The sequence below is a fragment of the Pan paniscus genome, chromosome 7, assembly GCF_029289425.2.
Source record: "Pan paniscus chromosome 7, NHGRI_mPanPan1-v2.0_pri, whole genome shotgun sequence".
Lineage (NCBI taxonomy): Eukaryota > Metazoa > Chordata > Mammalia > Primates > Hominidae > Pan > Pan paniscus.
In genome coordinates this window covers 37,962,378-37,987,020 of record NC_073256.2, presented here as the reverse complement: position 1 = coordinate 37,987,020, position 24,643 = coordinate 37,962,378, and the positions used below count along the sequence as shown (strand labels likewise).

General features: G+C 43.2%; 1 protein-coding gene across 11 annotated transcripts in view; it reads left to right on the top strand.

Moving 5' to 3' along the window:
- Positions 1–24,643, top strand: part of CSGALNACT1 (chondroitin sulfate N-acetylgalactosaminyltransferase 1) — a 353,492-nt gene that overhangs the window by 249,696 nt on the left and 79,153 nt on the right. For all 11 annotated transcript variants that reach the window (XM_008977290.6, XM_055116343.2, XM_063607133.1 and 8 more), the window contains one exon: positions 2,157–3,086. In XM_008977290.6, the coding sequence (XP_008975538.2) occupies positions 2,453–3,086 (634 nt within the window). In that variant the 5' untranslated portion in view covers positions 2,157–2,452. The remainder of the gene's footprint in view (positions 1–2,156; positions 3,087–24,643) is intronic.

The window sequence follows — 24,643 nt, the reverse complement described above, 5'->3', positions numbered from 1 at the left end:
AGGCACATCTCCAGGGTAATAGAAGAGGAACTGTTGTGTAGACATAGTGCATAGCAAGTGAATATTCAAGTAAAGGAGGTTGTTAACATTCTGTCTTTGAGAGGAACATCTCTCTCTTTTCTCCCAAGGGTCCTGAACGTGCGAATTGACTGGGCTGAGCTCTTCTTCTCATCGGTAAATAGGATAGACTACCAGTAAATGAGATGATTATTGGCCCAGAATCTGGCTTTCTGAGTCGGGTGAAGACTATATAAAGAATAATTTAGTTATCATGAGGATTACTTAAAATGACAAGTTTTTATAAAATGGCAAAGGCATGATACCCTCAGGGAGCTTGTTTGTGAGTGAAGTGATATAGAAAGATGCATCTAGGAGGGCCGGGCACGGCGGCTCACGCCTGTAACCAGCACTTTGGGAGGCCGAGGCGGGCGGATCACAAGGTCAGGAGATCGAGACCATCCTGGCCAACATGGTGAAACCCCGTCTCTACTAAAATACAAAAACATTAGCCAGGGGTGGTGATACGTGCCTGTAGTCCCAGCTACTCAGGAGGCTGAGGCAGGGGAATCGCTTGAACCCAGGAGGCAGAGATTGCAGTGAGCAGAGATCACGCCACTGCATCCCAGCCTGGCGATGAGCGAGACTCTGTCTCGACAAAGAGAAAAAAAGAAAGATGCATTTAGGAAGGTTTCATTAAAATGTCCCTAGACAAGAAATTCTATTTGGTCTATTTTCCATTAATCTTTCTTTTTTTTTTTTCTGGCTAAGATGGGTAGGGGAAGACAAGGAAAAGGGATTAAGGAAGGAGAACATCTGAAAAGGAGTGTGCTGTGGAAATGTCCATGATGAGTGGAGGACCAGGAAGGGTGACCCCAGGGGGAAATGGAGAAGGCAGGCAGACTGGCTTCTCATTTGTTGAGATTGAGAGTTGAGGTGCAGAGCATGTGAAAAGCCCTGGGACCCGTCTGAGTATTTCTTATGAACTATCAGGACACAGAATTCCTCATAGACATTGGAGCAGAGATATAACTGGGATTTGGGTCCCAACAGGACAGTATTTCTGAATCTGATCTCTCTTCTTCTCCCAACCTCATCCCTTCTATGATAAATTCATCTCCTGTCTGTAAGCAGCATCAAAGAGTTAGCTGGAACCATTGTCCCCTGATCCCTTCTGGATGTGTTACCGTCCACATTTATTATTTGTATATTTGAACCTCTGGGTGCTTCCCCAGTTCCTGATCAGAAAGCTCAGAACCATGTCGATCCTCTTTCAGGCCTGCTCTGAGTGAGTGCACACAGGTGAACACATGTGGGCTCACCTGGCTGCATCCACGCCTGCTGGCAGGCTTAGTTCATTCTTGCTGCTCTAAAGGAATACCTGAAGCTGCGTAACTTAAAAAGAAAAGAGGTGTATCTGGCTCACAGTTCTGCAGGCTGTACAGGAAGCATGGCACCAGCATCTGCTTCTGATGAAAGCCTCAGGCTGCTTCCACTCATGGTGGAAGGTGAAGGTCAGCAGGCATTACATGGTGGGAGCAGGAGGGAGTGGGGATAGAGAGAGACAAAGAACCAGGCTCTTTTCAACAAGGAGTTCTCATGGGAGCTAAGAGTGCCAACTCACTCCAGCAAGAATGGCATGAAGCCATGCCTGAGGGATCCACTCCTATGATCCAAACACCTCCCACCAGGCCCCACCTCCCAACACTGGGGATCACATTTCAGCATAAGACTTGGAGGGGACAAACAAACACAGCACAGTCTCCGGCCAAGTAGTCCGCTGCCAGCAACTCCAATGTCATTAACATTTTTGCTTTTCTCCCTTTAACCATCAGGACGTGCGCCACTATGCAGAAATTACAAGATTCAGAAAAATAGAAGTAGAAAGATGACTCTTAATCTTTCCATCTGGAGAGAATTATTGTTCACATTTTGCCATTTTCCTTCCAATCTTTTTTCTTTGTCCTTTGTTGCTTATTTGCGTTACACTGCAGATGTGCGTTGTGTTCTGATTTATACACATTTAACAATATTTAATCATCTATCATAGGCATTTGCCATAACTCTCACAGGAGATCTATTGGATATTGATTGCTGTAGGGAACATGAGGGAGTCGTTGTCTTGATTAAGTGTTGATGTCATTTGTGTTTCTTCCCAGGTCCCCTCTTGCTGTTGGCTGCACATCAGAAAGGCTATGATGGGAATGAAGGTGAAAACTTGGAGATTTCACTTCAGTCGTTGCTTCTGCCTGCAAGATCATCCTTTAAAAGTAGAGAAGCTGCTCTGTGTGGTGGTTAACTCCAAGAGGCAGAACTCGTTCTAGAAGGAAATGGATGCAAGCAGCTCCGGAGGCCCCAAACTCATGCTTCCTGTGGTCTAGCCCAGGGAAGCCCTTCCGTGGGGGCCCCGGCTTTGAGGGATGCCACCGGTTCTGGACGCATGGCTGATTCCTGAATGATGATGGTTCGCCGGGGGCTGCTTGCGTGGATTTCCCGGGTGGTGGTTTTGCTGGTGCTCCTCTGCTGTGCCATCTCCGTCCTGTACATGTTGGCCTGCACCCCAAAAGGTGATGAGGAGCAGCTGGCACTGCCCAGGGCCAACAGCCCCACGGGGAAGGAGGGGTACCAGGCCGTCCTTCAGGAGTGGGAGGAGCAGCACCGCAACTACGTGAGCAGCCTGAAGCGGCAGATCGCACAGCTCAAGGAGGAGCTGCAGGAGAGGAGTGAGCAGCTCAGGAATGGGCAGTACCAAGCCAGCGATGCTGCTGGCCTGGGGCTGGACAGGAGCCCCCCAGAGAAAACCCAGGCCGACCTCCTGGCCTTCCTGAACTCGCAGGTGGACAAGGCAGAGGTGCATGCTGGCGTCAAGCTGGCCACAGAGTATGCAGCAGTGCCTTTCGATAGCTTTACTCTACAGAAGGTGTACCAGCTAGAGACTGGTCTTACCCGCCACCCCGAGGAGAAGCCTGTGAGGAAGGACAAGCGGGATGAGTTGGTGGAAGCCATTGAATCGGCCTTGGAGACCCTGAACAGTCCTGCAGAGAACAGCCCCAATCACCGTCCTTACACGGCCTCTGATTTCATAGAAGGTTAGCATTTTGTGAATTGGGGGGAAAGGAGAAAAGGAATTGGGGGTTCCTGGCACCCAGGCAGGTTCCAGCTCCAGGAGGCTGGCAGCTGGCTCTGGGATGGCTGGTGGAAAGTTTTACGTGTGTGACACCAAAAGGTACGGCATGGCTTTCTATTTTTCAGAAACATCTGTTTCCACTTACTTTCTCAGGGCAACCACAGTCATTGAGTGGACAGTTTCATTGTTCCTTGGCAGAAGAAGGTAGAACTTCTTCCTTTCATTTTAAAAATAGATAAACATAAAACTTTGAAACCCAAATAAAATATGACAGGGCACTTCTAGTAACTGAGCTTGGTTAGCAAGCCCATGAACAGAATAATAACACGCACATATTATTGCACTTACATGTGCCAGCCACACTTATTCTTCTCCCATGAAATGACCCCATTAGGGAATAAGGAAATGGAGGTGTAATTTAATTAATTAAATAGCTAAAGTTGCTCAGCTAACAAGTGACAGAACCAGGATTTGAACCCTGGGAGTCTTAACTCCAGAGTCCGTGTCCTTAACCTCTACATTATATCATACAGATTGTCAGAGCACATGGAAACTGGTGAGATGACGGCTCATCTTTTTTTCACGGGCATAGGACAGCCTAGTATTAATTTGTGTTTGTGTCTAATTTTAGAAGACAGCAGCCTTGTCCAGTTTCTTGGAAGTTAATGTCTTTTTAACTTATCTATTGTTACTGGTTCAAAAATCAACTAATAATTTGGGAAAAGAAGTACCTTCAAAGACATCTAGTTCTTTCCCCATTTCTGAAAAGAATATAATTCATCTGGCCGGGTGCAGTGGCTCGCGCCTGTAATCCCAGCACTTTGGGAGGCCCAGGCAGGCGGATCATGAGGTCGGGAGATCGAGACCATCCTGGCTAACACGGTGAAACCCCATCTCTACTAAAAATACAAAAAATTAGCCGGGCCTGGTGGCGGGCGCCTGTAGACCCAGCTACTTGGGAGGCTGAGGCAGGAGAATGGCATGAACCCAGGAGGCAGAGCTTGCAGTGAGCCGAGATCGCACCACTGCACTCCAGCCTGGGTGACAGAGTGAGACTCCGTCTCAAAAAATAATAATAATTCATCTTGCCCAGAAATATAGCTGTGTCCACCTAACACCACTCCCTGCTTTGGTTATACAACCACTGTCTCATGGGCCTACAGGCAAAACTGACTCTCTTCCATCAAATCAAAAAGCCTCCTGCTGCTGTTCATGCCTGTGTTCTTTGGACACTTTCTTCTTTTATGCTTTTTTAGACTTGATATGTGAACCATAAATTGATGCAATTTTAGTGTATCATCAGTTTTATATGCCTAGAGCCAGGTAAAGAAATCTTCTACAAGATCATCTTTGGTGTGAGATTAAAAAAAAAAAACTCATTCATATGAAACAGTAAAAATGTCTAGAATGTTCAGGAGCTAACCTGTATAAGCACATGGTAAGCACACAGTAAGAGTTCAAAATTAGAATCATGATAATGCAACATCACATTTTATAGTACTTTACAGTTTATAAAGCATTTCCACATGTATTAGTTTACTAGCCGACCCTCAGGGAAAATCATTAAACATCATTAAAAAAAAAAATCCTGGTTGTCACTCTCCCTGGGGTGTGCTACATAGAGCTGCCCACATACAGAGCAATTTCAAAAGAACTTGATTGCAAATCAGTGTCTGCAATTTGGAATGTGTGACCTTGTGATGTTCAATCTGCATTCATATTTGAAATCTATCTGCCATTCTATGCACAGTAGTTTAACACGTAAGGCCTATCTTTCTCAATCAGCAGTGACACCAGCCTCTTGCCCCTCAGTATATTTGCTCTGAGGCTTGGCTGACCTTCTTTTAGAGACACTCACATTATAGCTACTCCGTATTGATTTCATGGGCAGCACACAGCTTTTTAAAGGCAGACCAATCCACATGTGTCTTCCATGTTTGGTGAAAGTCTAGTCAACTGTTTTCGTTGATGAGTAAATAAAGGCAAATACTTTAAATATATTTATAGAGATTGAACTATGATAAGCAGTTTATTTCATTTTGAAAAATGTTATCAATAACACAAGATTGTGGAGGCAATCTTTTATAGTCACAGGAAGCAGGGCCTTATGAAAGATTCTACTGGTCAGAGGAAGCTGCAGGGGTGATAGAATTAAGTGCAGTATAAGGGGCAGCTTTGAGAATAGTGATGTTTCAGAACAAAGTGGGATTCCTGGCACTACAAGAATTCTATCATCAACTGGGTGACCATTTGACCAGGTGGTTATAAATGATGATCCTAGCTTCAGAGAGGTGATTGGACTGAATTACATTTGGGGACCTTTTCAATCCTGGTTCACAATTCTTTGATCCACACCTAGTTAAGGAGAAAGAAGGGAATGGAAAGGTCTGGTTTGAGATTTGTCTTCTGTAATGAGCTGAACCAAGTGACAGGATTTTATAAGGGTGAAATTTATCTTAAAAATAACTTCTTTGGGTTCCTAACCTTAGAGTGATTTGAGGTTTTGGGTTTCAGTAATCCAAGGTTGAGGCAATTTCTCAAAATCCATGGGAAAAGTTGGTTAGAAACAGGAGTTCTCCACACTTTGAGAGTTCCAAACGGAGAAGAAATTTGGTGAACCCTGTAGTAGTATAACAAAGACGGGGATTCTTTGTATTTAAAAAATAACAAGAAAAGTTCAAGGCATGCTTGCAGATGATCCTAGTTATGTAAAACTTCAGGCTAATTGTGAGAGAAGTGGCATGATCAAGCAAGCTTGAGAAGCTATGATTTTGACCAAGACCCTTAGGCTCCTTGAGACTCAGTTTCCTAATCTGTCAACAAGAGACTTAACATATATGTTCTCTGTCGCCCTTCCCAGCCCAGCCTTCTGGTCTCTCTTGTCTGCAAAATACAAAGCTTTTCTCCATAGCTTTGCCAAGCAACCATCTCTCAGAGACGCTCTGCCATCCAGCCTGCCGGGTGACCCAGGCAGGACAAGCCACCTCCCCTTTGGGATCCTCTTCTATAAAAGGAAGCAATCAGATATGTTACTTATAAGGTCTGGTCTGTCTGTGGCCACTTTCTACAGTTCTGTGAAGCTTGCAGAGGGAAAATATCAGACAGATGTCTAATTTATCTATATTGATTTCATTATTATCTATCCTCAAAACACAGAGGAAGTGATTTTTTGTCTCTATTTTCCCTTTCCCCAGATGTTCCATTGGCACTGATTTTTGTGTTGGATTCTTACGTAATCGCAGTAATTTTTTACAACCATCTGGGAAGAGAAGTGAGAGTAGAGATGGAATCAAATCCTGTGCTTCACTGTTTGTCTCAAGTACACAGAAAATCCCTCTTTATGTTGTTTAGTTATTCCTTCAGGATGGGATATACAAACTCATCCTGAGATCTAAGTGGCACATATTTTGGCTCTGATTTCCTGTTTTTAAATAGATCCCTTGGACATAAGTTTGACATCATCCCATCAAACAAATTAGCTTTCCGAACTCTCTTTCACAATCCAAACATCTGATAATGTAACCCTATGTGAGGCATTTGTGTCTACCATTTCCATGGGTTTGCTCTTCTGTCACCAGCCTGTGTGGCTCATCCTCCTCCAGCCTCTGCAGGGTTAGTAGTGTGGTGAGAGCGGGTCAGATGCAAAAGGCTTGATTTTGAGATGAGATGGAACCTAAGCTGTGTTCCACACAAAAGTGAAGGCTTTGGGGGTGCCATGGTTTGAATGTGTCCCCTCCAAAGTTCAGATGTTGCCAACGTGATAGCATTAAGTGTTGGGGCCTTTAAAAGATGATTATTAGGCCATGAGGGCTCCTCTGTCATATATATAAGGGATTAAGGCCCATGTAAAAGAGGTTCTCTGTAGCATGTGGTAGCTTGCCCTTACTCTTTTTTTTTTTTTTTTTTTTTTTTTTTTTTTTTTTGCGACGGAGTCTCGCTTTGTCACACAGGCTGCAGGCTGATTCTATCTCAGCTCACTTCAACCTCTGTCTCCCAGTTTCGGGGGATTCTCCTGCCTCAGCCTCCTTAGCAGGTGGGACTACAGGCACTATGCCTGGTTAATTTTTGTATTTTTAGTAGAGATGGGCTTTCACCATGTTGGCCAGGCTGGTCTCGAACTCCTGACCTCAAGTGATCGGCCCATCTCAGCCTCCCAAAGTGCTGGGATTACAGGCATGAGCCACTGTGCCTGGCCTCTGCCCTTATGCCTTTTATCCTGGGAGGACACTGCATTCCTCTCCTCTGGAGGATACAGCCCTTACCAGACAACTGAACCTGCCTGTGCCTTGATCTTGGACTTCCCGGCCTCCGTAATTGTGAGAAAATAAATTTCTGTTCTTTGTAAATAACCCAGCCCCAGGTAGTTTATAGCAGCACACAATGGACTAAGAGGGCCCCTTGAGATACGTTTTAAAGCAAAGACACAGGGAGATAGCTATAAACACACATTAGCAGGTTGTACAGTCAATGCCAACCTCCTGTACTCTTCAACAAACACCTCACGGGGATAGTGAGTTTTTTACTTCACTTGTCGGTGTATCACTAAGTAGCCTGTAAGGAAAGCTCTGTGACCACTTTGCTAAAGCTTCTCTGGATGAGTCAAATAGAATTTCAGGTCCTGCATGCTTGGTGAGCAACTGTGCTGGGGATGTTAGCGGACAGGAAATGGGTCCTTATGTCAGTGTGCCATTTCAGTGATAGCAACTTTGTGACTTGTGGTAGAAATCATAAGACAGCCTTTCAGGTGCATTCTGGGCATTTGAGAGGTATCTGGACATCTTGGTGCAGAAATAAGGAAGAGTGGGGATTCTCCTTAGTGGTGGGTCACACTTGTTTTTGGGGTGTAGTGGGAGGAGACTCACAGGCAGGACAGCAGAAGGCCATCAGGGTCTGAGTTGGACTTGGGAACTCTGAGCCAGAATCCCTAGGGAAGCAAGGGTGGCAGAACCGGGGTCCTTCTCACTACTGTCACTCCACTGTGTTCTGGAACAACCCAGTGGTTTATTCTTCATTGTGGAGTAGGCCTGTGTGATAGGAGGTTCCTCTCTCACCAGGCCCCTCTATCCTTTTACTGCTTTCAAGTATCTCCGTGCATTTGCTGATGCTTTAAGTCCCTATAAGGAAGGATAAATGCTTTTCATTCCAAAATTTGAGATAAGAGACTTAAATGCAAATACATGGCTTGAGGCTGTACTTTGTAGAATGAATCCCTCCTTGTGGTGATGGTGAGAAAAGAGTAGCCCAGTCTTGGATTTCTAGCGACTGCTGGGAATCCAGTACCCAGGCACTCCATCAGGATCCTGCAACCTGAAGAGCCCCATGCTAGAATTAATGTTCATGTGTCTCAGAATTGACATTCTTAATCATGTTTAAGGGGCCCCACATTTTCATTTTACACTGGGCCCTGCAAACTGTGTAGCTGGCCCTATCTCCGAGGTGGAGGGGACAGAAGGGAGAGGTCAAGGAAAAGGAACATGGAATTATGAGTCTCACAGTACATTCCTGATAACTTTGCTGAGGACCAGCTCTTTTGACCATGGACTGGGGCAGATGGAGCCTCTGCACAGAGCATTTTGTTGCAATTGCAGAAGCTGGCCAATCAGGCCTTGTGTTGTGGTGATTTTGCTGTCAATTGTATTATCCTTATTCAAAACAGTTTAGTTCCCAGGGAAAAAAATGTTATTTGTTTGTTTTTATTATTTATTTGTTTTTGGGTGGAAGGTTGCACTCATTCACTCATTCACCATACATTATGTGAGTGCTCACTATGTTCCAAGAACTGTGTTAGGCCCCAGACACACAAAGCTGAATGAGGCCCAGTCCTTATTTCAAGAATTTTGCAGTCTGGTGGTAGATGCAGACACTTTAAAAGACAGTTATGACAGCATATGGTAAATGCCATGATAGAGATATGCCTTAGAGATTTTGTGACTGTAATAAAGGGGCATCTACGCAAGCCCAGAATATAGGACAGGCTTCCTAGAAGAGATGAGTTGGTCAGAGGATTTGGGGATTTTTAATTTTAATTTTGTTTCGTTTGTTTGTTTGTTTGTTTGTTTTTGAGACAGGGTCTCACTCTGTTGCTCAGGCTGGAGTGCAGTGGCACGATCATGGCTCATTGTAGCCTCAACTTCCTGGGCTCAAGTGATTCCCCCACCTCGGCCTTTGGAGCAGCTGGGCTACAGGTGTGTACCACCATGCCCAGCTAATTTTTAAACCTTTTGATAGAGATGGGGTCTCACTGTATTTCCCAGGCTGGTCTTGAGCTCCTGGCCTCAAGTGATCCTCCCACCTTGGCATCCCAAAGCATTGAGATTACAGGCATGAGCCACTGCATCCGGCCCTTTTTGTTTGCTTAATAGAGATATCATTGTTCTTCCTGGCTTATGTTTCCTATTAAGAATATGTTATGAGAGAAAATTTGTGATGTTTTGGGAGGTCAAAGATGAAGGAACTTGAGTTTATCTGGAGTGGGCAGGAAAGGCTCAGGGGAAAGAAGGGTTCTGGCTGGGTTGTACACAAATTGGAAGGACATGTGTTCTGTGTGAGTTGAAGCTGCTGCAGGCTTAGGAGGGGAGATGGAAAGGCTCAGGGGAAAGAGGGGTTCTGGCTGGGTTGTACACAAATTGGAAGGACATGTGTTCTGTGTGAGTTGAAGCTGCTGCAGGCTTAGGAGGGGAGATGGAAAGACTCAGGGGAAAGAGGGGTTCTGGCTGGGTTGTACACAAATTGGAAGGACATGTGTTCTCTGTGAGTTGAAGCTGCTGCAGGCTTAGGAGGGGAGATGGGCAGGCAAAGAGCGCCCTGCACATGAATGGTGCCTCCCCATTAGTATGGCAGGCAGTGCTGCTCAGCCTCTCCCATCTCACCCGTGTTGGGTAGGAGGCATTGTTGGGAAAGGATGGAAGTTTTTTAATCAGCCTCCCAGTTTTTCATCAGTTACGGTTGTGGATGTGGTCCTGCACCGAGGCTTAATCAACATGTGTGTATAGGATACTGGTCATGTGTGCAGAATGTCCCCAGCTGTTTTGGGGCTAGAAAAGGAGGAGAAAGCCAGGTCTCAGGCTTGAAAGACCTGGTAACCTGCCTCAGGGAGGAGACAGAACTCTGAATTGTGAACCCACAATTCTGAGACAGGTCTCAGTTAATTTAGAAAGTTAATTTTGTCACGGTCGTGGATACGTGCCCGTTGACACAGCCTGAGGAAGTTCTGATGACATATGCCCAAGGTGGTCAGGGCACAGTTTGGCTTTATACATTTTAGGGAGACATGAGACATCAATCAACATATGTAGGATGAACATTGGTTCGGTCTGGAAAGACAGGACAACTCAAAGCAAAGGTGGTAAGACTCAAAGCGGGGAGGGGGCTTCCCGGTCTTAGGTATGTAAGGGACAAATGGCTGTATTCTTTTGAGTTTCTGATTAGCCTCTCCAAAGTAGGCAATCAGATATGCATTTATCTCAGGGAGCAGAGGGGTGACTTTGAATACATTAGGGAGGCAGGTTGGTCCTGAGCAGTTCACAGTTTAACTTTTCTCTTTAGCTTAGTAATTTGCGGGCCCGAGGATTTATTTTCCTTTCACAGAATGATCCAGGATTTTTAGGTTGCTCTTACTGTATTTTTTATTTCTAGCATTTCCATGTGATTCTTACTTCCATCTCTATGCAGAAGTGACCCATATACTTGTTGTCCACTTTTCCATTAGAGCCTGTAACATATTATTCATGGTTGTTTTAAATTCTCCGTCAGATAGCTCCAGCATCTGTATCATACCTGAGTCTGGTTCTGATGATTGCTTTGTGTCTTGATGTGGTCGGGGGAGGTAGGAGATGAGTAGTCAGGAGGGGGCTGGGTTTGAGGTTTGTTGTTGCTGTAGTTACCACAGACTTCAAATCCCTTTTGAGATACCTTGTGTTCAGGGTAGAGGTTGTTTTCCCTGAGTATTGTCTGTTCAGCCCTGCAGTTGAGGTCTACTCATTGCTCTGTATTTCAGAGAAGGTCTCTGTACTTCTCTCCTCTCTCACTCCCAGCAATATTCTGCTGTTTCTTGTTATTCACAGCTTACCAGCTTAACTGTCTGTGCAGGGCAGGAGGGAAGTGGGGTTGTCTCTGATTTTTCTGATAAAATCTCAGTCCTAGGCAGGTACCACGTCACTGGGTCTTAGGGTATTTTCCTGTCCCCCCTCTGCCTTCCTCAGCTGCACTTAGTTTTCACCAGTTCCCTAAGGTGAGAATATTTGTTGATCTTTCCCCACCAGTAAGGTTTTTGCTCCATAGAGGGGAGGCAGGAGGGGGAGGGTCCGGGAAGAGTGTTTTGCCCCTCCCAGGGAGCTCCTGTCCCTTCCCGCCGGCTGCACAGCATGGTCGGTGTTCTAAGGTTCTTTCTGATCATTTTTATTAACACCCATTGGGGTTCCTGGAGAAAGAGCTTGCGAAAGGAAGCTCCACTTCTTGGAACCACAAAGGGCTTCACTGCCCTACTCATCTGCACTGAGCCTTGCTTATGTCATTGATTTCTTTTTACCATTAGCTGAGTGTATCTGCCCCACCAAGCAAGGGCTCATATCTCTTTTCTCCCTGCCAGCACCTGTGACTCCTCAGATTTTGAGCCAGCTGTTTGCTCCGTGACTTCACCTCTCTACTAAGTTCCAAAAAAGTCTTGGATTCGAAGGTTATGTGGTTCTTTTTCGTGGTAAGGGATGCTTCTTTCAGCTCATTATATCTTGGAGCAGAAACAGAAGTCTGAAACTCCTTTATAAAATCATACTTTAAAACCTATTGATTAGTTTGTCTACTTACACTGCTCTACAAATCAATAACGTCTTCCCACAACCTCACAACCTAGTTCCAACCATCAAGCAGAGTCCCATAGCTTAAAAGAACTGAGGTGTGTGTGTTGTTTTTACTCATGAGTGGGAATGTTGTGGTAACACCCCAAATCTGGAAGTCCCTTATTAGAAGATTTACATTTGAATATGAAAGCCTCGGATCCCATGATCTGATCTGTGTTCTATGATGGTGATTTAAAGAAACGGCGTTCTTTTTAAAAACCCTATCTTTTACCAGATACATATTCTTTGAGTTTTAATGTTATGAGTAGTGTTGGGCCCTTGGATTTCTTCTCCCAAATGCCATATTATCTTAAAAAGTAAGGCTGTTCTTATTGTGGAAATTTGTAGTTAACAAGCATACTACTCCAAATTGGTGGTGTTGAATCAGCCCCCTCTTCCTCATTGCCAGAATACGGGGTCATTATTTTCCGTACTTTCTTCCTTTCACCTTAGTCAGCCTAGAACCCCTTTTATCCCATTCCAATTTTGATGCAAGTCCTATGTTAGCTGGAGGAAGGGAGTTAAAATGGGTATTGGTTGGAGAGGCAAAGGTAATATCTTGTTCCTTCCAGAACTGTCTACCTTTTCCCTATGTTTCCCTTCCTCCTGCAGGCCTGGAGGCACAGCACTGGCTGAAGTGTACCCTGCTGCTCTCTTTATCATCACCTCACACAAACCCTTGGTTCAGAAATAAAGCCAAGACTTTAAACCCTGAGGAGGCTACACATTCTCTTCCGAATCTTGTGCTTCTTTTTCTGGCAGACTTCCTTTGCCAGTCAGTAGCTTCTGCTTCCTTTGTTTCTCTGCACCTATCCTTGCCATCTGGAGCTTGTGCCCTAAGGACCCATCACTAGTGACTTAGAGCTCCCTCCTCTCCAGCCTCCTCCCTGTCTTGTGGGGAGGGATAGTGCCTCTCTCACTGATCCCTGCGAGGTGTCATTCTGACTTTCAAAGTTAGAACTGTGGATGGATTTCACAGTTACATCCCTGGATCAATGCATACAGCCCTATAAATGCCGTACTGCAGGCATACGATGGGTTAAAGAGGTTTTTATGGGCTGGTCTGAGGACTTCACCACAACAGACAATATTGTTTCTGTGCTTTCTGAGTAACTTACAAATGAATATTGGAACAGGACCCATTTGTAAATAGAGGACTGCCTCCCTGTATTTCCTGGCATTGTAAATTTCACTGTCAGAAGCTTCCAATGTTTCTCTACACCGTAAGTCAGAATCAATCTGATTTACCTAAAGAAAGGGAACATATGGATGGCCCTGATGAGGTTATTTTGATTGCAAGCAAGAGATAGGGTCTAGGAAGCATTCTTCCTCCCTCTCCACCTGTTTCCATTGAGATTGCTTATCAGAAGTCAACATCCGTGGAGACATTTGGGCTTGTTGTTCTTCAGAGTGAGTATCTGCTGAGCCTTTGCCCAGATGACTTTATTCCCATTACATCTCATACAGGAGCTGAGGTGGGAGAGGGTTAAACACAAGAAGAGGGGCTCCATCATGCAAATAGTTGCCTAAATCCTACCCGACCCTCCTGCACCCCCCCCCCCCCGCCCATTTTCTGTTTTTACTATGAACATAGGGTGGAGGGAAGAAATGGACTTTCTAACCTTGGAGTGTTCCATCTGGTTTCTCATTGCTATGGAAAATGCAGCTGTCAGAGGTGACTTCATCTGAAGGTTTCCATAGGCAGGGTGCTGATTGTAAAGAACAGAACCAGAGGAAATTAAATTGCAGGAGGAGGTACTCAGGTTAAGTGCAACTCAAAACTTTGTTAAGTGTAGGAATAGATGTGTAATGGGACAGAATGAGATTTGTGCTTCGAGATTGTTAAAGACTTGGATATTCAGTGTTCTTTGTTCATTGGATGTGACTTAGGCATTCTCAGTGCTGGAGATGGACAGAGTTAGACAATATAGTCCCTGCCTCTCACAAGCCCCAGAGCCCAAATGAAGGGGCACCCATGTACACAGGTAAGGACAGCACAGGGTCATGTATTAAACAAGTGTACAGAACAGAGAGAATTGGCCATGGGGTGGAATGATCAGGAAGGGCATCACAGGGAAGGCTACTCTTGAGCATGTTTTGAAAGATGTGTAGAATTGGTGTAGGCCAAGGATGTGTGTGTGTTGTGGAGGAGGGGAGTGTTTTAGGAGCAGGAGTAACTAACATGGGCAAAACATGGAGGTATGCACAAGCTGGTTGATCTGGAGATCCATAGGTAACCAGATAGTGCTGGAGCATCAAGGAGGAATATAATAGGTTTAGGTAGAAGGAGAGGGCATGGCAAGGTGATAAACCTGAAGAATTAAGCAGGGCCAAGATTACTATGCATTTTGTGTGCTACCTAAGTGTAGGTTATTCAATGGTTTGTTGACCATTTTAAATGTCATGGCTAGATTTGTTTTCTAGCTGGGTCACTCGGATAGCAGGATAGAGGATTAGATTGGAGGCAGGTTTGGAAAATAGTTTGGCAGTTTCTCAAAATGTTAAACACAGAGTAGCCATGTGACCTGCAGTTCCACTCCTAGATGTGTGTGTGTGTGTGTGTGTGTATACACACACATACGTATATATACTGATGAGAAATGAAAACACACATTAACTTAAAAACTCATATGTGAATATTCGTGGTAGCTTTGTTCATAATAGCCAAAAAGTGGAAACAACCCAAATGTCCATCAGTGGATGGATCAATAAACAGAATGTGGCATTGCATGCAATAGAAGATTATTTGGCCATAGAAAGAAATGAATTACTGATAACATGCTGCAGCATAAATGGTCCTTGAGAAAATTACATCAAGTTAAAAACCAGATGTCAAAGACTACATGTCCTATAATTCCATGTCTGTGAAATGTCCAGCATAGGCAAATCAGCAGAGACAGAGAATAGACTAGTGTTTGCCTAGGGTTCTGGGGGTTGGAGGGGTTGGTGGAGATGGGGAGTGACTGTGAATACTTACAGTTTCTTTTGGAGAAGATGCAATAATCTCTAAAAATAGATTGTGGTGATGGTTGCACAAACCTGGTAACACATACAAAAATTAGCTTGTCTGCTTTAAAGGGGTGAATTGTGTGACGTGAATTTTAACTCAATAAATAAATAACACAATCTCTGTCCCCCTCCCCCAAAAAAGAGTGGAAACTGGGAGACTAATGAAAAGGCTTTAAAAATAGTTGAGGTGACCGAAGAGCTCCTGAGTGGAGGCTGTTGCTGTGAAATAGAAGGTTGGGGGAGGCTGAATGTGTTCAGGAGAGAGTAATTCTTTAGCTTTAATTTAGTATTTTGGGCTCTTCCATAGACATTTCACAAAAGTGTTTAATAAAGAATCTATTGCAAACATATTTACAGATAAGTTTTTTTTTTCAAAAAAAGAATTTTAGGCAGCTATCGAATTTATTGATGTCGATTCTCTTTCTCACTTATGTCAGTGCTTGATCATAACCTTGTCATGGAAGACACAAATATGCCATACACTGGACAGGCGAGGCAGGGCACAAACTAAAAGAAAGAAGACTTAAATCTTATTTTTACCATAAGATTAGTTTAACAGACAAAACTATGAAAAATCTGTTCATATTATTCCTGATCATAGTCAACAGATTACTATAAAGATGAATTTCCAGTTTGGGAATAATTTTTTAAATATGATATCAGTAGTTTGAGGCTAAACATTCAAGCCTAATAACTGGCAGCATTATGCCATTGCTAGGCTGGTGGCTACGGGCCAGTGGCATGGACCAACAAGACCAGAGCATGGCTGGGCTTCCAGCTGGTGTTGAATGGAACATGCCCTTATCCTGAAAGCCTTTAGGGCAAAATCTAAGTCAGACTGGGGCATCGGACATGACACAGGTGAGGCTTGGCCCGGGTTGGCAGGCTAGCTGCAGCAGGGTAGATGGCACAGAGTTTAAGAGGACGTGAATTGATGTTTGAAGTTCATACTAGACATTAGTAAAAATGCAGAAAAATGCCTTCTGAATCAGGAGACCAGGAGTAGCGTGCAGGAAACTGAAGAGGTAGATGAAATTTACCATCCTGGGATAATTACTCAACAAACATTCACCAAATGTCTACTACATCCCAGGCTTAGCCCAGCAGTATGCTGGTTGATTTCATCGTGAGGGCTTCAACCAAATGTCTACTATGTCCCAGGCATAGCCCAGCAGTATGCTGGTTGATCTCATTGTGAGGGCTGTGTGCTGTTGACCTTAGATACGTGCTTCTCTGAAAAGAAGAGCCTTCTCGCATATAGTTAGCATTTTGTTACTTAAATCCTGTAAATTTTTAGACATTTTCCAAAGGATTCTCACTAGTTACCAGTGTTCCCATGAGCGGCATTGTAAACACATTTTTCATTTTCAAGTTCATGGCTGAGCCTACTTAAGTTATGAATATGTTTATGGTCAATAAATAGAGCTTATTAATAGCACAGAGTGTACTTTGGCCTTCCATCCATGTCTAAAGACATCATTAATCTCTGTAACCTCTACCCACATACTAATTTGCACTGCAATGCTTGAAAAATTGCTAATTCTATGGACTCATGTAAAGTGTGTGGAATGTAAATGTATGTCTTAGTACCCTTGAATTATGTACCAAATTTATTAGAAATCAGTTGTGTCCTTTGCAAATTACTGCACAACATCGAAACACACATGAAATGCTAAGAGTGAAATGTGAAAAGACCTTGCTTTGTTTGGTTCAAGATGCATGTGAGCATGACATAAATTCTTGCTGAAACTTAAACCCAAGCAAACATCATGAAAGATACATGAGCAAAAGATGAACGGATTACAAAAGAGATACAGATATCTGATATACAAATAAAAAACTGTTTACTTTTTCTTACCTAATAAAGTTTAAAACAAATGTAAAATATGAATTTTCACAATTTTATAAATGATGACACATATTGTTAGGAGCAGGTGAAATGAAAATTTATATTTAGTATTAAGAGCATAAACTGTTTATATCATTCTGTAAAGTAATTTGTATCAAGAACCTTCAAAATATTCATAGCTTTTTCCAGTATTTTCCTTTCTGAAAGCTGATTCTCAGAAATGTCCATGAATATTTATATCATAGAAGTATTTATAATAATGAAAAATGAGAAGCAATTAGATGTCTAACAATAGGAGACTGGTAAAATTTTGTGATATCGTTATAGTAGAATATTGTACGGTAAACAAAAATCATTTATTCAGTAAATATTAACATAGGACAAAGGCTATCATTTTAATTGTGAAAATAATTATAAAGTTTTTATCTAGCTATGTAAAGAAAAAAGATCGAGGGTATGAAAACACTGTAGCAAAGCATTGGTTTTTTTTTTTCCTGAGTGGTAGAATTATGAGTGATGCTGTGTTTTCCAGATACTTTCTTTGGAAATTCTGTTGCTGTTATACTTTGCAATAAGATATGGCAGTGCTTGAATCATGTTGACATGACTAAAAAATAAATTAGCATTTGATTCTAAACGTGACAGAATAGGGTAATTGAAACAGTCCCAGGTTTCGAGGTGGTAGTTTCAGGGGACTTCCTTCCTGCTGCCTGGGAACCACCTGGAGAATCCAGAAAGAGAAAAATAAAATTACAGGTAACTTCTAGGTCTCAATCAGTCTTTACCCTAAATACCAAGGCTGGAGCAGGCAGCCTGTAAAGGTGAGGGTTTTTTGGGGAAGGAGATGATGGGCCCTGTGGAAGAAGTTACAGCAAAGCCTCATTATGTCCTGGGCTCCACTTCTCCTGCATTGTGATGGAGACTACAGGTGTCCAAGCTGGAGAGAACCAATCAGCATATAGCACTAAGCTGGTGTGGATTTATCAGTTGGCTCTGCAAAAAAGGTGGTTTCGCATGCTCCTGGCCCCTAAGCAAGAGTTTGGTGGAACCAGAGGTTCTGGTGTTCTCCATCAGAGTCCCTTTCCTGGTGGCATCTTATGATGCTTTCTTTTTTCCCCTTCCCAGTACTCCCAGGAGATGAATAGGAGTTTTCAAGGACAAGAGGAAAAAGAACAAAACACCTCTTCTTCCTTTCCTTGATGAAAGACCCTACTGTCAAAAGTGCCTTTTTTTTTTTTTTTAAACCTGTCTCTCTCTTTTCCTCTCTTTCCCAAAATACTGTTTTGCAGTCAGTCTGTGAAAACCAGGGTGAGTCGCAGAAGCAGCTTCTCGTGTGCAGCCTTCCATCTGTAGCTTGGTCTGTATTATGTGCTGTATTTTTAGAATGCCTAAATTAGTGATGTTCCATGCGCTATTTAAAGAGGAGCTGGGAAGTCGGGGGAAGAGCAGGGCTATTGATCAGGATTGGCTTCTGAATGTTGCTGGCTGTTATACTCGAATCCCAGAGTTAGAAATATTTGGGGGCCATCAAAAGAACACATGGTCCAGGAAGGCAGCTGGCCCATGTGGTAATTAGTCTACGGAGGCAATTGGTCATTTTCTGAGCTTGGAGCAGAATTTTGCTTTTCTTGGTACCATTCAAGGTGTAGAAGGAGACTTTGGTTAGAACACACAGGGCTAGAAAATGCGTGTAAACATACCATTCCAGCTGATAGATGTCAGCTCAGCTTGGCTTCCTAACAAAAGGTTCCTAACAAGAAAGTTGAAAGAGAGATTTTTGGTTTTAATTTAAAATTGGAGACACACAGCTATGTTTAACAGGCCTAAGGAAAGATGTCATCGTGAAGACAGCCAGTGAAAAGACAATATGGGACCCTCGATGGTGCAAAGATTCCTTATGCTCCATTTTCATACCATTTGTGTCCTGTGATTGTCGATTAATTCATCAGGGTCTCCCCCTAGACTCAAATGAGGGACCCTTTCTCATACCACTTTGTAGCCCTAATATTAAGCAGGTTGCCTGATACGTAAACATTGATTAAATGTTTGTTGAATGAATAAATGAAATCACAGAGGGGATAGGAGGAAGACCACAGGTTGAGGGATTGGCCTCAGAAGGAAGAAGGAAAATGCTTCCTTTGAGACCAGAGGAAACGATGACTCTGCAGAGTGATGAGTAAATTTTTGTTTGATTTTTTTCCTTTGAGAGAGAGACTAAGCATTTAAAGTCTAACAATATGACAATAATCACCATAATTGGTAGTTGATAAACATTGGATAGTGATGATTTCCTATGACTATTTCATTCTTCCCTATCTGTATTTAGATTTTACTCTGTAAAATAGAAGGGCAATTTATTTGTAGGTTTGGTATTTCTGTTGTAATAATCATACTGATTTTCTCACTGGATTCACTTTTCATCTTCTCTCTCTTCTAGGGACACCCTGTGTCTCACTAGGGACTCACACTATGCTCTTTGCAATTAACCCTTCTTAGGTGCCCTGGTCTCCCCATCTCTCATCTCCATTTTCTACCTGTAGGAGATACATCTTTTGCCCTTCAAATGGGGGCCATTGTTTCTTCTTGGACTTATTTGCGCATAATAATAACTGCATATTATTCATTTTCAAGGATCCTGAGTTTATATAAAATGAAAACCCTGTATTCTACTGTGACTCATGAGCAGGGAAAATTGATGAGACAATCCCATCCCGATGCTGTTGTCTTCTCTTCACTGTTTAACTGATTGTGTCAGGTATACAGGGTTCTTAGCTTCTCTTCTCCTGAGTTTATTTCTCTGTGAAACTAGCATTATTAATATCTACCCTGTCCGGTTGTTATAAACTATATATGGGTCTTTACACATGTCATTATAGCAGTGCCTGGCACAATAAAATGTTAGTAATTATTACTGCTTTTGTTATTTGTTGGTGGAAATTTGCGGAGAGCATTTTTATACCCCCAGAAATTGTTTACACTCCTTCCCTGGCTCTTCATACCCTTCTGAATAGCAGTTGATTTTCTCTGAGATACCATTAAGTAGTCATGGGTTCATTTCCCTTTATGGAATCGTTTCCAAAACACTGCTTAATATAAACAAAATTATAAAAGTAAACATTGTTGAGTGAAGAAGGGCTCTTTACAAAGTTAGAATTCTGATCTAACTATATATATGTATGTGTGTGTATATATATATATATATATATATAGAGAGAGAGAGAGAGAGAGAGAGAGAGATGGAGTCTCACTCTGTTGCTCAGACTGGAGTGCAGTGGCATGAGCTCAGCTCACTGCAACTTCTGCCCCCCAGATTCAAGCGATTCTCCTGCCTCAGCCTCCCGAGTAACTGGGATTATAGATGCACACCACCACACCTGCCTAATTTTTGTATTTTCAGTAGAGATGGAGTTTCACTATTTTGGCCAGGCTGGTCTCGAGCTCCTGACCTTAGGTGATCCACCCACCTCGTCCTCCCAAAGTGCTGGGATTACAGGCATGAGCCACTGCGCCCAGCCCCCTTGCTAATACTATGATTATCAGCAGTCATATTGCAAACCCCCATAGTGTATTATTGTGTGCTTACTGTATGTGAGGTGAGAGGGTGTCTCTTGGGAGGTGTATTATATGAAGAATTTTGGATCTAGGGTTAATATCAATATCACTTCACAGTTTTTTATCATATCTTGAAATGAGAATTTTCATTCTCAGTTCATTCTTTGGGCTGCTGTGTTTCCATTCTAAACCCCCAAGCTGCCTTTGACTAGAGAGCTCAATGATTTCATGATACCTACAGCCCTTTTCTAATTAGAAATCCTATTAGAAGATGGATGGCATGGGAAGGATATCTCAGTCTGTATGTGGAAACACCCTTTTTTGTGGAAAACTACCATGAATAGCTAGCTTGTACCAAGCACCTTAGCTGAAGGTGCAGGTGAGTTTGTAAGAGAGGTGGCTTTTCGGCTATTGGAGTTTATCAACAGTTGAGTCTTTCAAAGTCTGACATTTTTCTTCTCCAGAATCTTACCCATTCTTCTTATTGACTTTCTGTCCATTACGTTAATAGCCATTAGATTCTAGTTTGTCAGGCTCAGAGCTCATGTGTCTCGCCCTTTGCAGTAGGTGTGGGCTCCACCATGGTGTTGACATGAGGGCCGTGTCCAGGAACCTCCCTGTCATGGACACTGGGCATCCTGTGCTCTTTGAATCTGGGGCTGGTTTGACTAAGCATGAGCCAGCAGTAAGAGAAAGGCGCCATTTTATTTCCAGACACCATCGCTGCTGTTGGGAGGTGAAATGTTCTCATTTGGGTGTTGGTGGGAGTGAAATTGTTTGTCTTTTTAAAGCAATGCTGTGTTCTAGGATATTAACATGACATATGAGTCTCTGGAGCAGAATGTGAGTAAATGTTAAAGCAAAAGCTTTTGGGGATAAAATTTAAGCTCTTTAGAGTTGTCAGCTTGAGAAAAAATTGAGGCAATTCTTCAGAAGGGAAGCATTATATAAAAGCATGAGTTGGCATCTGAATGTAGGTTAACTTTCTTCCCCAAAAATAACAGCTAAAGGATTTCTGTTTGCCTTGGCTTCCTAAGAGGACAGGTAGTAAATCGTGCTATCCATTGACACAAGCATGAAAGAGTAGGCAGCCTTTCTTCGTTACCTTTTCTTCAAGTGTTACTGGGCAGCTACTGTGCGCCAGGTACTGTCCCAGGCAATGGGGAGCCAGGAGTGAAAACTGAGACAAAACCTACGTTGCAGGGCTTGTGTTCTAGTTGAGGAGATGATAAACATAAACCTAAGTAAGCAAATTCCATAGCTGAGTAAAGGGGATTCCCTTTAGAGGAACAATCAATGCCTTTAAGGGGGCTGGGGGCTTCAGTGGAGGATAATACAATCTGAAATAAGACAGTCAATGTAGGTCTCATTGAGAAGGTGATATTGGAGCAGAAACTTGAAGAGAAAGAGGTGGCCACCCATGCCTATACCTGAAGGAAGAGAGTTTCCAGATGGAAGGAACAGCTAGTGTGCAAGTTCTGGGCAAGAATGCATCGAGGGGCAGTGTGCAGGGGCAGAGCCAGTGAGGGAGAGAAAAGGAGGAGATGAGGTCTGAGAAGTAGGGGAGGGACACGTCATGTGAGCCTGATAGACCCGGGTGAGGATTTGGCTTTTACCCTCAGTGAGATGGGAAGACCCAGTTTTAGAAGGGTTGTTTTGGAGGTTGTGTTGAGAATAGACTTGGGGAGGTAGGGCAGAAGCTCAGAGACCACCATTAGGCAGCCATGACAGTTACCAGGCAGCAGGTGAGAGTGGCTGGACCAAGGTGGTAACAAGTGACAACCAAAATGAGTGATTGAGACTTGTCACCAATCATCAAGGCTCATTAAGCCAGCCTAAAGGCACACCTGGGAAAAACACAAGTCACAGAAGCATCTGTGGCTGTTTTTTTTTTGTTGTTTTTTTGTTTTTTTTTCTCCCAAAGAGACTCTCAGGAGGTTTAGTATTTATATATTTTTCTTAAAACCCTTAGGTGGCAGCTGAGTATGGTGGCTCACGCCTGTAATCCCAGCACTTCGGGAGTCCAAGGTGGGTGGATCACCCAAGGTCAGGAGTTTGAGACCAGCATGATCAACATGGAGAAACCCTGTCTCTACTAAAAATACAAAATTAGCCAGATGTGGTGGCGCATGCCTGTGATCCCAGTTACTTGGGAAGTTGAGGCATAAGATTTGCTTGAACCTGGTAGGCGGAGGTTGTGCTGAGCCGAGATCATGCCATTGTACCTCAGCCTGGGCAGCAAGAGTGAAACTCTGTCAAAAAAAAAAAAAAAAAAAAAAGCAAGCTGAGGTGGCAGTGAGACTTTAGTTAGTGCCCAGTAAATCTATGTTTTACATAAGATAAGGTGAATATTTGAAGTAAAAGGGAATGGAGGAAGCAGATGTCTCTGGGAGGGGTGAGGGAATGATTAATCTCATCTTGTCTTTGTTCTGTGCCTAGTAAATAAGCTAGTAGGCTTTCGAAAAGGGCTGGCTGCTGTTTAGCCCTTAGGGAAGAAAGCCTAATAGCTGTTAGGAGCTGTTAATATCAACAGGGGCGTCCTATCTCCTATCCCATTATGCCCCTGAATTCAGCTTCCAGGGTTTCTCTGGGGGTCCCTTGGCCAAGACGGGGTCTGTTGAGTGACTTGGGGGCTTAGGATTTTATTTTTATCTCTCACAGTGGAGGTGGTTAGAAGTGCCTAGTCGGAATCTGGACATATTTTGAAGGTAGGAGCAGCATGGTTTACTAATGGATTAACAAGAGAAAGAGAAGAGTCGGGGATGCCTTAGTAGATTTCAGCCTGTGCTGAACACACAAGAGTGTGTTATGATTGACCGAGATGGGAAGACGCTGGATGGGGTATATGTGTGTGTAATGTAAAAATAAATAGACTTACAGAAGACATATTGTGGGAAAGTAGACGCTGTGTAACTGATGGTGGCCATCATTGGTTGTATTATATGACTTGGGCTGCCATAACAGGGCATCACAATCTGAAAGCCTGAGACAACAGAAGTTTATTTTCTCACCCATTGGCAGGCTGGAAGTTCAAAGTGAAAGTGCCAGCAGGTCTGGTTTCTTCGGAGGGCTCTCTCCTTGGCTTGCATAGGACCACCCCCCTCACTGTGTCCTCAGTGAGGACAGGTCAAAAATGACCCTTCCTTTGTGAGTGCACATCCCTGGTGTCTCTCCTGTGTGTCCAAATGTCCTCCTTTTATTAGGACACTGGTCAGATTGGATTAGGGCCCACCAGAGCAGCCCCATTTTAACTTAATAACTTAATTAAAAGCCCACAAAAGTACTTCTTGGTATTCTCCAAACACAGTAACATTCTGAGGTACTAGGTATTAGAGTTTCAACATGTGAATTTTGGGGAGACACACTTCAGCCCACAAATTGGCCAACTTTGGTATCTGGGAATCTGGAGGAATTGCGTGATTAGACTGTCCTGCAGCCAGGCAACTTGACTCCTGAAATGAGAATGCCGGTAACATTTCCTTTCTCTTGCCTGCTGTCATGTAAGACATGCCTTTGTTTCTCCTTTGCCTTCTGCCGTGATTGTGAGGCCTCCCCAGCCATGTGGAACTGTGAGTGCATTAAACCTCTTTCCTTTATAAATTAAAATAAGTAAATATCATTTCTTACTGTAATCTACCCTTATCCTCAAGTTGTATGTTCCAAGACCCCCAGTGGACACCTGAAACTGAATAGTACCAACCCCTATTTATACTAAGCTTTCCTCATTCTTCTCATAGATCTTAGCAACTGCAGCATGTGATTTTTTCTTATTCAGTGGAGAATGTTCATTTTTACTTAGAGGAAGCTCTTTATGGCTTCTCTTTGGTGTATCTGAATTGCTATATCACTCCCCTTGTGCTTAGGGGCCATTATTAAGTAAAATAAAAGTGACATGAACATAAGTGCAGTAATACCACAATATTTGATGTGATCACTGTGACAGCTCCTAAGAGACTAATGGGGTGGAGGGAGGGCTGTTTGGGGGATAGTGTCCACTGCCTAGGTATGCAGGACAAAGTGATGATTCACATCCTGGTCAGGATGGACTGTTTATTTCTGGAATTTTCCATTTAATATTTTTGGACCTCAATTGACTGCTGGTAACTGAAACCATGAAAAGCAAAATAGTCGGTAAGTGGGGACAGCTATCTGTCAGATTGAGGTATATGTCTATTAAAGGACAATACATTGGAAGAAAGGCTGTTGCTACATATTCACTTAATTTAGTCAATAGTAATTTATTATTTGCCGTCAGACACGGTTGAAACAAAGATG